A 10883-nucleotide genomic window follows, 5' to 3' on the forward strand; every position below is an offset into this window, starting at 1 on the left:
CCCTCATCGCTCTGCTGTCACAGCCCCTGGCCTGACCTTCCGGCCCTACCACAGTATGACCCTGGATATGTTCTTACCCCTCTGAGGCTGCTCCCTCATCGCTAAGATGGGCCGATGACCACCCCCACACAGAGCTGTGAGAATTAAGTGGGATCAGACCTGCCGTGTGTCTTGGACAGTGCTTGGCTTGTGGTGTCATTATGTCAGAAGCCTCAAGTGGTTACAGGATATGTGTTGTGGGACCATTATGCTGGGTCTTTGGGTGGAAGAGAACAGCATCTGCCCTCAGGGGCTCAGAGTCTAATGGGGTTGGACCACACACGTGTGGGTGAGGATGATGTGCCCCCATGCCTGCACCCAGAAGGGCAGCGGAAGGACTGTTTGGGGTGGGGGGAGTTTAGAGAGCCTGGCCTAACCTGACCCTGTCAAGTCAACAGAGGAGGTCCTCAGGCTGAAGGCAGTACCTGGGTGGCCTTGTTGCAGGACCGCCACCCCCCGCATCGGGGACGTGATCCAGAAACTGGCTCCATTCCTGAAGATGTACAGTGAGTATGTCAAGAACTTTGAGCGAGCGGTTGAGCTGCTGGCCACCTGGACTGACAAGTCTGCACCCTTCCAGGAGGTGATCACCCGCATTCAGGTGAGGCTGGGTGAGGGCTGGGGCCGAGCCCGCACCGCCACCCCCAGTGTGTACTGGCTCAGTTTCCCCGAGGGATTTGGGGCACCTCCGGCTCAGCTGCTTGCACGGGCTCCCGCGCCAGCCTGCCTCGCCCATTCCCCCAACCCTCTTGGCAGCCCAACCCGCCCTTCCCCACTCTCACCCCACACTCTTCCTCCTCCCATCCCTCCCCAAGAGCAGTGAGGCCTCCGGCAGCCTGACTCTGCAACACCACATGCTGGAACCTGTGCAGAGAATCCCACGCTACGAGCTACTGCTCAAGGAGTACGTCCAGAAGCTGCCAGCCCAGGCCCCAGACCGGGCTGATGCTCAGAGTGAGGACAGCCCCCGGGAATGCACATGGCTGGGGAGGCCTGAGCCACTCCCCTTTATTGATTGAGCACCTGCTAAAATGGTCGGAATAACTATCAGCTATCAACATTGATTGCTGACACTTCATAGACATTATCTATACTATTAGCCATTTTTTATAGACACTAAGGCCCAGAGAGATCAAGTGACTTGCCCAAGGTCACACAGCCAGAAAGGGGCAGAGCTGGGATTTGAAGCTATGCCTGTATTATGCCAAAGCCCGTGCTCTTTCCACAGCACCCTCTGGGTCTGGCTTGGTTTGGGGAGCAATGAGATGGTCACAGAAGCCCAATGCCTAAGCCTTGTCTTTCAGTGGCTTCCAGTCTCTCCACTCTGGGTGGGAAATGGCCCCCATCATCCAGTCATTTCATGTGCGGGGCCAGGTTGGTCCTACGGTCACTCATAGCAGGCCCTGAGGCCACTTTGTTAAGCCTCAAGAACTTCCTGCCTCAGCCCCCAGCCCCACATTTTCAGGAGGTAATTCTGGCCCTGCACCTCCCTTCAGAAGCACTCGACATGATCTTCTCAGCCGCTCAGCATTCCAACGCAGCCATCACGGAGATGGTGAGCAGCCGGCCCTCAGGGTGGGAGTGGCAGGCGTCCCCAGGGGCCCTGTACCTCCTCCCTGCAGCTCTCGGCCTCCCCCAGCCCAGCCTGGTCTCTCTCCCCTCATCCCCTGATCCCGCCCCGTGATACCTGGCCCACTGCTGTCCTTCCCCTTGCCTCCCGTCCCTGTCCACACAAGGCAAACCTTCCAGAAGCAGGTGGGTCCTGCCTGGCCGTGGCTGAGGGTGCACTCCCTGTCCCAGGAGCGGCTGCAGGACCTGTGGGACGTGTACCAGCGCCTGGGTCTCGAGGACGACATAGTGGACCCCTCCAACACCCTGCTCCGCGAAGGCCCGGTCCTCAAAATCTCCTTTCGCCGCAGCGACCCCATGGAGCGCTACCTTTTCTTGGTACGGGGATGCTAAGTGGCCCCCTTGCACTGGAGAGCGCAGTCCAGGGACCACCCCGCCCCAGGTCCTGCCTGCCTGGTGTCTACCTGGCACCGAAGGAGAAACAGGGAAGAGCCTGCTTCTCTGTCCTTCTCTGCTTTGGCACCCAAGTGACTTTAGACAAGTCACATGCTGCCTCTAGGCCTCAGGGATTTCCAACCAAGGGGTTTCTCAGATAGGCCCTAGGAAGCAACAGAGTCAGAACTGGAACCCAGTCTGTTTGGCTCCAAACCTTGAGTATTAAACCGTGCTCTAGGGAGTGCAAAGCAGGAGAGAATCACGTTAGCTGCTAAGAAGAACTACCCAGATTTGCACTAGAGAAGCCAGGGGGTCTCCTGGAAATCTGGAAACTGGTCCCGCCTGGAGGTCTGGGGGAGGGAGCTGCAATGTCCCATAAGCCCCTGCGGCCCTGAGCCCCCGTGAGAAAGGCCTTATAAGTCTGATGCCCACAGACGGGGCGACCCTTCAGTGACCATCCTCGTTGGATTGGAGGCTAGATAGGCAACCCCTTCCTCATCACACCTGTGACTCCTGTGAGCTGGCCCGGGACGTGGCGAGAGGACAGGGAGATGCAGGGGTGCTCCCCCCACTCGCAGGGAAGCCCTGCCCCCCACATCTTTCTTGCCCCGCCACTACACCCCCACTCACCATTCTGTGTCCTCTGGCAGTTCAACAATATGCTGCTCTACTGTATACCCAAGGTCATCCAGGTGGGCGCCCAGTTCCAGGTGAGGACCCGCATCGACGTGGCCGGAATGAAGGTGAGAGGCACCCCGCCCACTGTCAGGCTTCATCCCGAGGGTGGGCTCGAGTATGGGGAATAGAAGCAGGGTCCGTGCTGGGTTCTCAATCCAGGAACCTAAATCTGGCAGATCCTGGGCCAACATGGAGGTGGAAACCTTTGGGACTGGAGCTCTCCCATGTGGGCACCCACAGGCCTGGCCCACTCTTTGGGGCAGCGCCCACCCCGACCTGGCCTCTCTCTGCTTTCCCTCTCCACTACCCCAGTGCTTTGACAACTTTAATATGTGCATGAGGCCCCTGGGAGTCTTGTTAAAATGCAGGTCCTGATTCAGTAGGTCTGGGGCGGGCCTGAGACTCTGCATTGCTAACCAGCTCCCAGGGCACACTTGGAGTAGTAAGGGGCTACCCTGTCAGTTCCACCGCAGGACCCTGTGTGTCGTCAGCCAGAAATGGCTACAAATGAGTGGGGACAGCAGCCCATAATAGTGCCCACTGACTGGCTGGTCCCTGTGGATCGGGCCCTGCATCACCCCATCAGACTCTCATGTATCCCTATAGTGGAGGGGCTGTTATTTTCCTTTGCATTTGGGGTTTTTTTTTCTTCTTTTAAAAACAACACTTTTGCTACTTAAGAACATAGATGATACACATCCCCAAATCAAATATAAAAAGTGTATACAATGAGAAGTCTCCTCCCCACTCTATCCCCTAGTCCCCTTCCTGGAGACAGACTTTGCTTCTTCAGAGGCCTTCCGGGGGCAGTCTTTACAGACACCAACTAATAATATGTTTATTATTGCTTCCTTACTTACGTTCCACATAAATGGTGAAATCGTTTTCCATGAACACTGTTCTGCACTCTGCTTTTTTTCACTAAGTGCTACCTCTGGTGATCGGTGCACGTCAGTATCACTAGGAGCCCCCTCACCCTTCTGCAGGTAGCTGCGGAACATCCCCGTGTGTGCAGAGTACCGTGATTCATTCAGCCCACCCGCTACTGAGGGACAACTAGATCGTTTTCCGTGAATAAATAAAAATGAATAACTAGGTACATGCCTGTGTGTGAGGATATCTGTAGTCAGTCCCATAAAAAAAAAATAAGGAAATAAACTGTGGCACATCTAGACAATGGAATATTATTCAGTGATAAAAAGAAATGAGCTCTCAAGCCATGGAAAGGCAGACAGGAAGCTTCAGTGCATTTTGCTAAGTGAAAGAAGCCAGTTTGAAAAGGCTACACACAGTATGGTTCCAGCTATCTGACACTCTGGAAAAGGCAAAACTGTGGAGACAGTAAAAAGCTCGGTGGTTTCCAGGGGTTAGCAGGGAGGGAGGGACACATAGGTGGAGCACGGAGGATTTTAAGAGCAGTGAAACTATTTCGTGCAATACTATAGTGATACCTGTCATCACACATTTGGCCAAACCCACAGAATGTACAACACCAAGAGTGAACCCTAATGGGAACCGTGGACTCTGGGTGATCATGACGTGTCCATGTAGGTTCATCAATTCTAACAAATGTCCCGCTCTGGTGGGGGATGTTGATAATGGGGAGGTTCTGTGGAGGGGGCGGGGGGGTATATGGGAAATCTCTGTATCTTCCTCTCCATTTTGCTGTGAACCTAAAACTGCTCTAAAAAAATTGTCTTTTTTTAAATTAGTTTCAGGGGTAGAATTTAGTGATTCATCAGTTGCATAAAACACCCAGCACTCATTACATCAAGTGCCCTCCTTAATGCCCATCACCCAGTTACCCCATCCTCCCACCCCCTCCCCTCTAGCAACCCTCGGTTTGTTTCCTATGATTAAGAGTCTCTTATGGCTTGTCTCCTCCTCTGTTTTCATCTTATTTTATTATTCCTTCCCTCCCCTATGTTCATCTGTTTTGTTTCTTAAATTCTACATATGAGTGAAATCATATGATAATTGTCTTCTTCTGACTGACTTATTTCGCTTAGCATAATACCCTCTAGCTCCATCCACATCATTGCAAATGGCAAGATTTCATTCTTTTCAATGCCTGAGTAATATTCTATTGTATATATACACCACATCTTCTTTATCCATTCATCTGTCGATGGACATCTGGGCTCTTTTGATAGTTTGGCTATTGTGGACATTGCTGCTATAAACATTGGGGTGAGGTGCCCCTTTGGATCACTATATTTGTATCTTTGGGGTAAATACCTAGTAGTGCAATTACAGGGTCGTAAGGTAGCTCAATTGTTAACTTTTTGAGGAACCTCCATACTGTTTTCCAGAGTGGCTGCACCAGTTTTTTTTTTTTTTTAAGATTTTTATTTATTTATTTGAGACAGAGAGAATGAGAGAGACAGAGAGCACACGAGAGGTGGGAGGGTCAGAGGGAGAAGCAGGCTCCCCGCCGAGCAGGGAGCCCGATGCGGGACTCGATCCGGGGACTCCAGGATCATGACCTGAGCCGAAGGCAGTCGCTTAACCAACTGCAGAGTGGCTGCACCAGTTTGCATTCCCACCAACAGTGTAAGAGGGTTCCCCTAAAAGTCTTTTGAAAGGAAACCAAGGCCAAGAAAGGTTATAATTTGCTTGGGGGTCGCACAGCAAATCCTGGTTTGAGCAATCAAACCAGGTAAAACAGAGTCTAGAGTCCTTAATCACCATACTGGACTGTCTCCTATTAAGGCTTCAACTCAGAGGGTCAAAGCTTGTGCAGAATTGCATTCATAGTGGAGTAAGTCAGGGAGGGGGGATCTTTCTTGACAACTCTCGGATCACTCATGAGCCCCAGTGTGTCCTGAGGGCTGGGGCTGGGAGAAGCAGAAGTCAAGTCTGGCCTATCTTGGTATGCTTCCATTTCCCCCATCCCGTATCCCTGTCACCCCCTCTCTTCCCTCTCCCAGGATCTGCCCCAGGTGGGAGGTGCAGGTAGGAGTTGAGCCAGGACCTTCCATTCTCTGGAGAACCCCTGGGCCTCTGAGAGCCCTCAGCAGAGAGGAACATGCCCTTGCTCCTGACTGGGCTTGCCTGGCCTTTGGGGCCCAATTAAGGGCCTGGAAATGGGGTGAAGCCTGAGCATGATGAAGTCCAGTGGGGGGAACTGGGCTCCCTGTGGGGATTCCAGCCTCCTCCCCGTGCCTGAGCTGACTGAGGTCTTTTTGTTGTTGTTGTTGTTAAGATTTATTTATTTATGTGACAGAGAGAGAGAGCACAAGCAGGGGGAGCTGCAGGCAGAGGGAGAGGAGAAGCAGGCTCCCCACAGAGTAGGGACCCAATGCGGGGCTTGATCCCAGGACCCTGGGATCATGACCTGAGCCAAAGGCCGACGCTTAACCGACTGAGCCACCCAGGCGCCCCTGACTGAGGTCTTTTACGAATGCAGCCCCTCACCCCAGGGCATCCAACTTCCCTTCCTGAGTGGTCAGAATGTCCCAGAGGCCAGGGTGTGTGCAGGCTTGTGTGTCCGTGAGCCTTGGTGAATGAGATTGAGAAAGGCAGGTTTATGGAGAGTAACAGATAGAAATGGAGACAGGCAACCCTGTCTTAGGTCTGGCAGAGACCCAAGCAGAGAAAAAAAGAGGCAGAGATTGACAAATAGAAAAGCCAAGAAATAGAGAGGCCAAAACAGTCCTAAAGAGAAAATACACAGAGACAGGACAGAGAGCATGAGTGCATGCCGGGTTCCTGGCGCCTGCCAACCCCAGTGAACACATTTCCCGCACGGAGTGTTGGATTCTCCAGTGGCTGCACGGCACCTTCTCCTGAATGGCAGAGGCCAGGCAGGAACCATCTTCCGAGTCTGCAGTCTGAAGGCAGGTCTGGCCTTTGACCCCCATGACGGTTCCCACTGGCCCATGACCCCCTGGCCGCCTCCTTTCTGGATAGCAGGGAGGCCTAGTTCTCAGCAGCAGATTCTCCCTCAGGTCCGAGTTGGTCCTAACGTTGTACCATCCCGCACAAGGCCAGTCTGGGAAGAAGGAAGGGTTGCAGGCGCATCCATACCTAGAGTCTCCATGTACAACTACGTAGGTTGGGCACTGCACAAGCACACCTGCCCTAAGATGAGCTCACCTCATCCACAGCCGACATCGTGGATTGTTTATTTACAATTCTCATTGTCCGGCAGATGGCAGTCAAGCGTCTTGTTCCAACAAAATCTGAATATCATGCAGTTTGCCAACAGATGTCAGTAAAGTGTTTTGAAGAAGGGGTGTCTTTTTCTAATTAGCACAAAGGCACTGTATGGGTTAGCAGGGGCCTGAACCGGCCTAAACCTGGGGAGTGGTCGAGACTGGGCACAGCAGATGCTGGAAATGTCCTCTAGAAGCTTTCATGCTGCCCCTCTGCAGAGGTGGTCCCGGCCCCTCTGCTTCCCCTTTTTCTACTTAAAAGCAACATATTTCTTTTTACCTCTGGGCCCCAAACCTTAGATGTCTCCTTTCTTTCCCTCTCCCCTCTCCCTCACCATTTAGTCATGGAGTCTTGCCAGATTCCCCGATATCGTCCTCCAGGGAGAAACCTCTCTCTTCCCAGGTGCAGGCAGGCCCATTTCCCCCAGATCCAGCCCCTCTTCGTCCCTTGCACACAGCCACTGGGGTGGCTTTCCCAGACACCTCTTTCCACATGAACTTCTCCATTTATCAACCCTCAGAGCCTCCCCATTGCCATGGGTTCAAGTCCAAATCACATTAGGCCCCTTCTAGAGGGATCAGACTGATTCTGTGGGCCCAAAGGGTAGAGCGGGCCTAACGTGAGGAAGGACATACCCAGACTGTTTCCCTGGGACACGGTGGGCCGCCCTGAGGGTGTGCGAAGGCCTGGTCACCACATGGCAGGGATCCAGCAGAAAGGCTCAGGTGGCAGGTAGAACAACAAAGTTCCCCACACCAGGGCTCTTGTCTACGTCTTAGTTTCCCTTTATGACCCTTCACACTGGGACAGGTCTGTGCTTACAGGACTCTGGGGGTGGGGTGGAAATAGATGTTCTTCCCCCTTCCCCTTGGGGGCCAAAACCCTGAATTCGAATCCTCATTCTGTCCTTTAGCTGCTGTGTGAGCTCAGGCAGGTCTCTTGCCCTCTCTAAGCCTCCATCTCCGCATCTCCCAAATGAGCGGTAACATCTCTCTCCCAAGATCACTGTGAAGATTTTCTTTAACTTTTTCTTATGGAGAGTTTTAAGCTGGGAAAGTAGCACAGTGAACCCCTGTATGCTCATCTCTTGGTTTCAGCAATTGTCAACTCAAAGCCAGTCTTGTTTCTCTATCATCCCCTTCCTAATCCTCTTTCCACGGGATTATTTAAGAGCAAATCTCAGACCCATAATCATTTCACCTATAAATACTTCAGTATGTGTCTGAAAGAGATAAGAACTCTTTTTTTTTTTTTTGCCATAAAAGGTGACAACAGGGGTGCCTGGGTGGCTCAGTCATTCAGCATCTGCCTTTGGCTCAGGTCATGGTCCCGGGGTCCTGGGATCAAGCCCCACATCAGGCTCCCTGCTCGGCGGGAAGCCTGCTTCTCCCTCTCCCACTCCCCTGCTTGTGTTCCTGCTCTCGCTGTGTCTCTCTCTGTCAAATAAATAAATAAAATCTTTTAAAAAAAAAGGTGACAACAGTACCATTATCACATCTAGCAAATTAATACTAATTATTCAATGATATTAAGATCCTTGTAAATGTCTTGTTAAAATGCAGGGATGTGTTTCTGACATCCCTTCTAATCATTACACATCCCCTCCTTCCTCTTTCTTCTCATGTAGTAATTGAAGAAATCAGCTCATTCTCCGGGAACGTTTCTCACAGTCTGGATTTTGCTGACTGCACCCCTGAGGTGTCACTCAACACATCCCACGGCCCCCCATATTTCTTGTAAACTGGCAGATAGCCTAGAGACCTCTGCAAGATCACCACTGGCTGCCACTGCCCTCGGGAGGCTTAGCGGCTAAGTGTTAGGGTTGATCGCTGGGATCCGCAGTTGTACCAGTTAAATGCGACATGTATGGAGAGCCCTGAGCTCAGTGGCCAGCACGTAGTCAGGGTTCTCTCTCTGGCAGCCTTCACGATGGCCGTGGACTTGTGGGGTTCTGGGAGGACAGTGAAAGATGGGAAAGTGGGGGGTCTGTCGGATCTCTGGATTGGGCAACCAATTTCTTCCTTCACTGTATGAGATAGAGGGTCTTATTCTAGGCCTTAGGTCTGCTCTTGAAAAAGCTGTGTCCCCAAGCCCAATTTATGACCCAATTTCCATTTTTGGTGAATCCTTTGTTGGGAAATGTCACTCCGACCTCACATGGAGTCAACTTAGCTGCTGCTAAAATTCCAGGAGCCTTGACGTCCTGTTTGCTCAGAGTGCATCCTTGTTGCAGGTGCATTTGCCTGGCCCTGCAGATTTGGGGAGGCCGCGGAGAAGGTCCTGATCCCTGTCCCTCAAATTCGAATTGTTCCTTGGGCATGATCCACCTCCATCCACCCCACGGTGCCTGGAGGGGGGCAGGGTGTGACAAGTCTGATCGAGTTATCTCCCTCTGGTTCCCAAGCAGGTGCGGGAGCTGACTGATGCGGAGTTCCCCCACTCCTTCCTGGTGTCGGGGAAGCAGCGCACTCTGGAGCTGCAAGCCCGGTAGGCATGGAGCTGGGGCCTGGGCCAGGGTGGGAAAACTGGGAGCAGCTGCTCTCCTCAACACCTGTGTTCACTTTCCGAGCAGGTCCCAGGAGGAAATGATTTCCTGGATACAGGTATCAGAACATTCCAGGGCCTCTGGGGTTCTGAACCCAGCCTACCCACCCAGGCTGAGGGGGGAGGGAGGGGAGTATGTGCGTGTGCGTGCGTGCATGTGTGTGCGTGCATGCGTGTGCATGCGTGCCCAGCTGCTCCCTGTGCTTCCTCAGGAGTCGCTCTGTGGTAGTTTGGAATGAGACCTTTCACTGCCTTGCTGGGTGGCCTTGGGCAGGTCACTTAATGTCCCTGAGCCTCAGTTTTCACATCCTTAGTCTGGGGCTAACAACTTCTCCTCCCCTGAGTCAGCCAGGGTGTGTTTAGAATCCAGCAACTGGGACCCAGTAGGCTTCCAGCAATGTCTGTTGACAGCGTGAGTGGACGGACAGATGAGCGAACCTTCCCTGCCGCCCCCTAACCGCTTCCCGTGCCCCCTTAGGCCTGCCAAGCGGCCATTGACCAAATCGAGAAGCGGAATGAAACCTTCAAGGCTGCGGTCCAGGGCCCTGAGGGAGACACCCAGGAGCAGGAGGTAAAGGAGGACTTTACATCCCTAGCTGAGCCACCAGCCTCACACAAGCTTAATCCCTCTCTTTGCTCTGCCCAGCCTGGCCTGGAGGGCAGGGGAGTGTCACCCACCAGGACTGATTTAAAGGGACCCGAGAAAGCCCACCCACCCCCACATCAGAGACTCAGTGCCAAAGGTTCTCCCATTAGCAAAAATGTCCTTTGGCGGCCTCTCTATGCAACCCTCCCTAGGCAGGATTTCCCGTCTAGGTGGCTCGGGCTGTGGGGCGGGCAGGTTTGGGTTGAAAGTGCCCAAGGAATGTTAAGACCAAGGGAAGGTGGGAGGCGGAGGAGGTGGGAGAGGGAGAGTGTCTGGGACTTGATTTCCACTCTGAGCTCCGAACTCTGGCTTGCTGGTGTCCTTGCTGAGTCCCTCGACCTCTCTGGGTTCAGCTTCCTTACCTGTACGAGGGGCGGTCATAGTACCTGACCCAGCGTTACAGTCTTTGTGAGTTCACATGGGAGCCCCTGGAATGCACAGCACACGTGACCCCTGCCAGCAGCAGGTGGACAGAGGGCCCCAGGGCCTCGGCACGTGGCCAGAAGGGGGTCCTGAAGCGCCCACCCTACCACCCGACAGCTGCAGTCCGAGGAGCTGGGCCTCCGGGCACCGCAGTGGGTCCGGGACAAGATGGTGACCATGTGCATGCGCTGCCGGGAGCCCTTCAACGCCCTGACGCGCCGCCGCCACCACTGCCGAGCCTGCGGCTACGTGAGTAGTCCCGGCAGCACCTGTCCGGTCCACCCCTGCCTCACCTGTCCTGCCTCTGCCTCACCTGTCCCGCCTCTGCCTCACCTGTCCCCCCTGCCTCACCTGTCCCCCCTCTGCCTCACCTGTCCCCCCCGCCTCACCT

At 53.6% G+C, this 10883-nt stretch overlaps 1 protein-coding gene across 3 annotated transcripts in view; it reads left to right on the forward strand.

Moving 5' to 3' along the window:
• FGD2 (FYVE, RhoGEF and PH domain containing 2) overlaps nt 1–10883 on the forward strand; it is a 23134-nt gene that overhangs the window by 7948 nt on the left and 4303 nt on the right. For 2 of the 3 annotated variants that reach the window (XM_034990651.1, XM_034990653.1), the window contains exons 5-13: nt 484–640; nt 855–993; nt 1536–1594; nt 1840–1986; nt 2694–2786; nt 9287–9366; nt 9452–9482; nt 9902–9994; nt 10610–10741. In XM_034990651.1, coding sequence (XP_034846542.1) covers nt 484–640; nt 855–993; nt 1536–1594; nt 1840–1986; nt 2694–2786; nt 9287–9366; nt 9452–9482; nt 9902–9994; nt 10610–10741 — 931 coding nt within the window. The remainder of the gene's footprint in view (nt 1–483; nt 641–854; nt 994–1535; nt 1595–1839; nt 1987–2693; nt 2787–9286; nt 9367–9451; nt 9483–9901; nt 9995–10609; nt 10742–10883) is intronic. The other variant, XM_034990652.1, reaches the window with a different exon arrangement.

Source organism: Mirounga leonina, unplaced genomic scaffold, assembly GCF_011800145.1.
Source record: "Mirounga leonina isolate KUSES-001 unplaced genomic scaffold, KU_Mleo_1.0 Mir_53, whole genome shotgun sequence".
In the NCBI taxonomy this organism is placed as follows: domain Eukaryota; kingdom Metazoa; phylum Chordata; class Mammalia; order Carnivora; family Phocidae; genus Mirounga; species Mirounga leonina.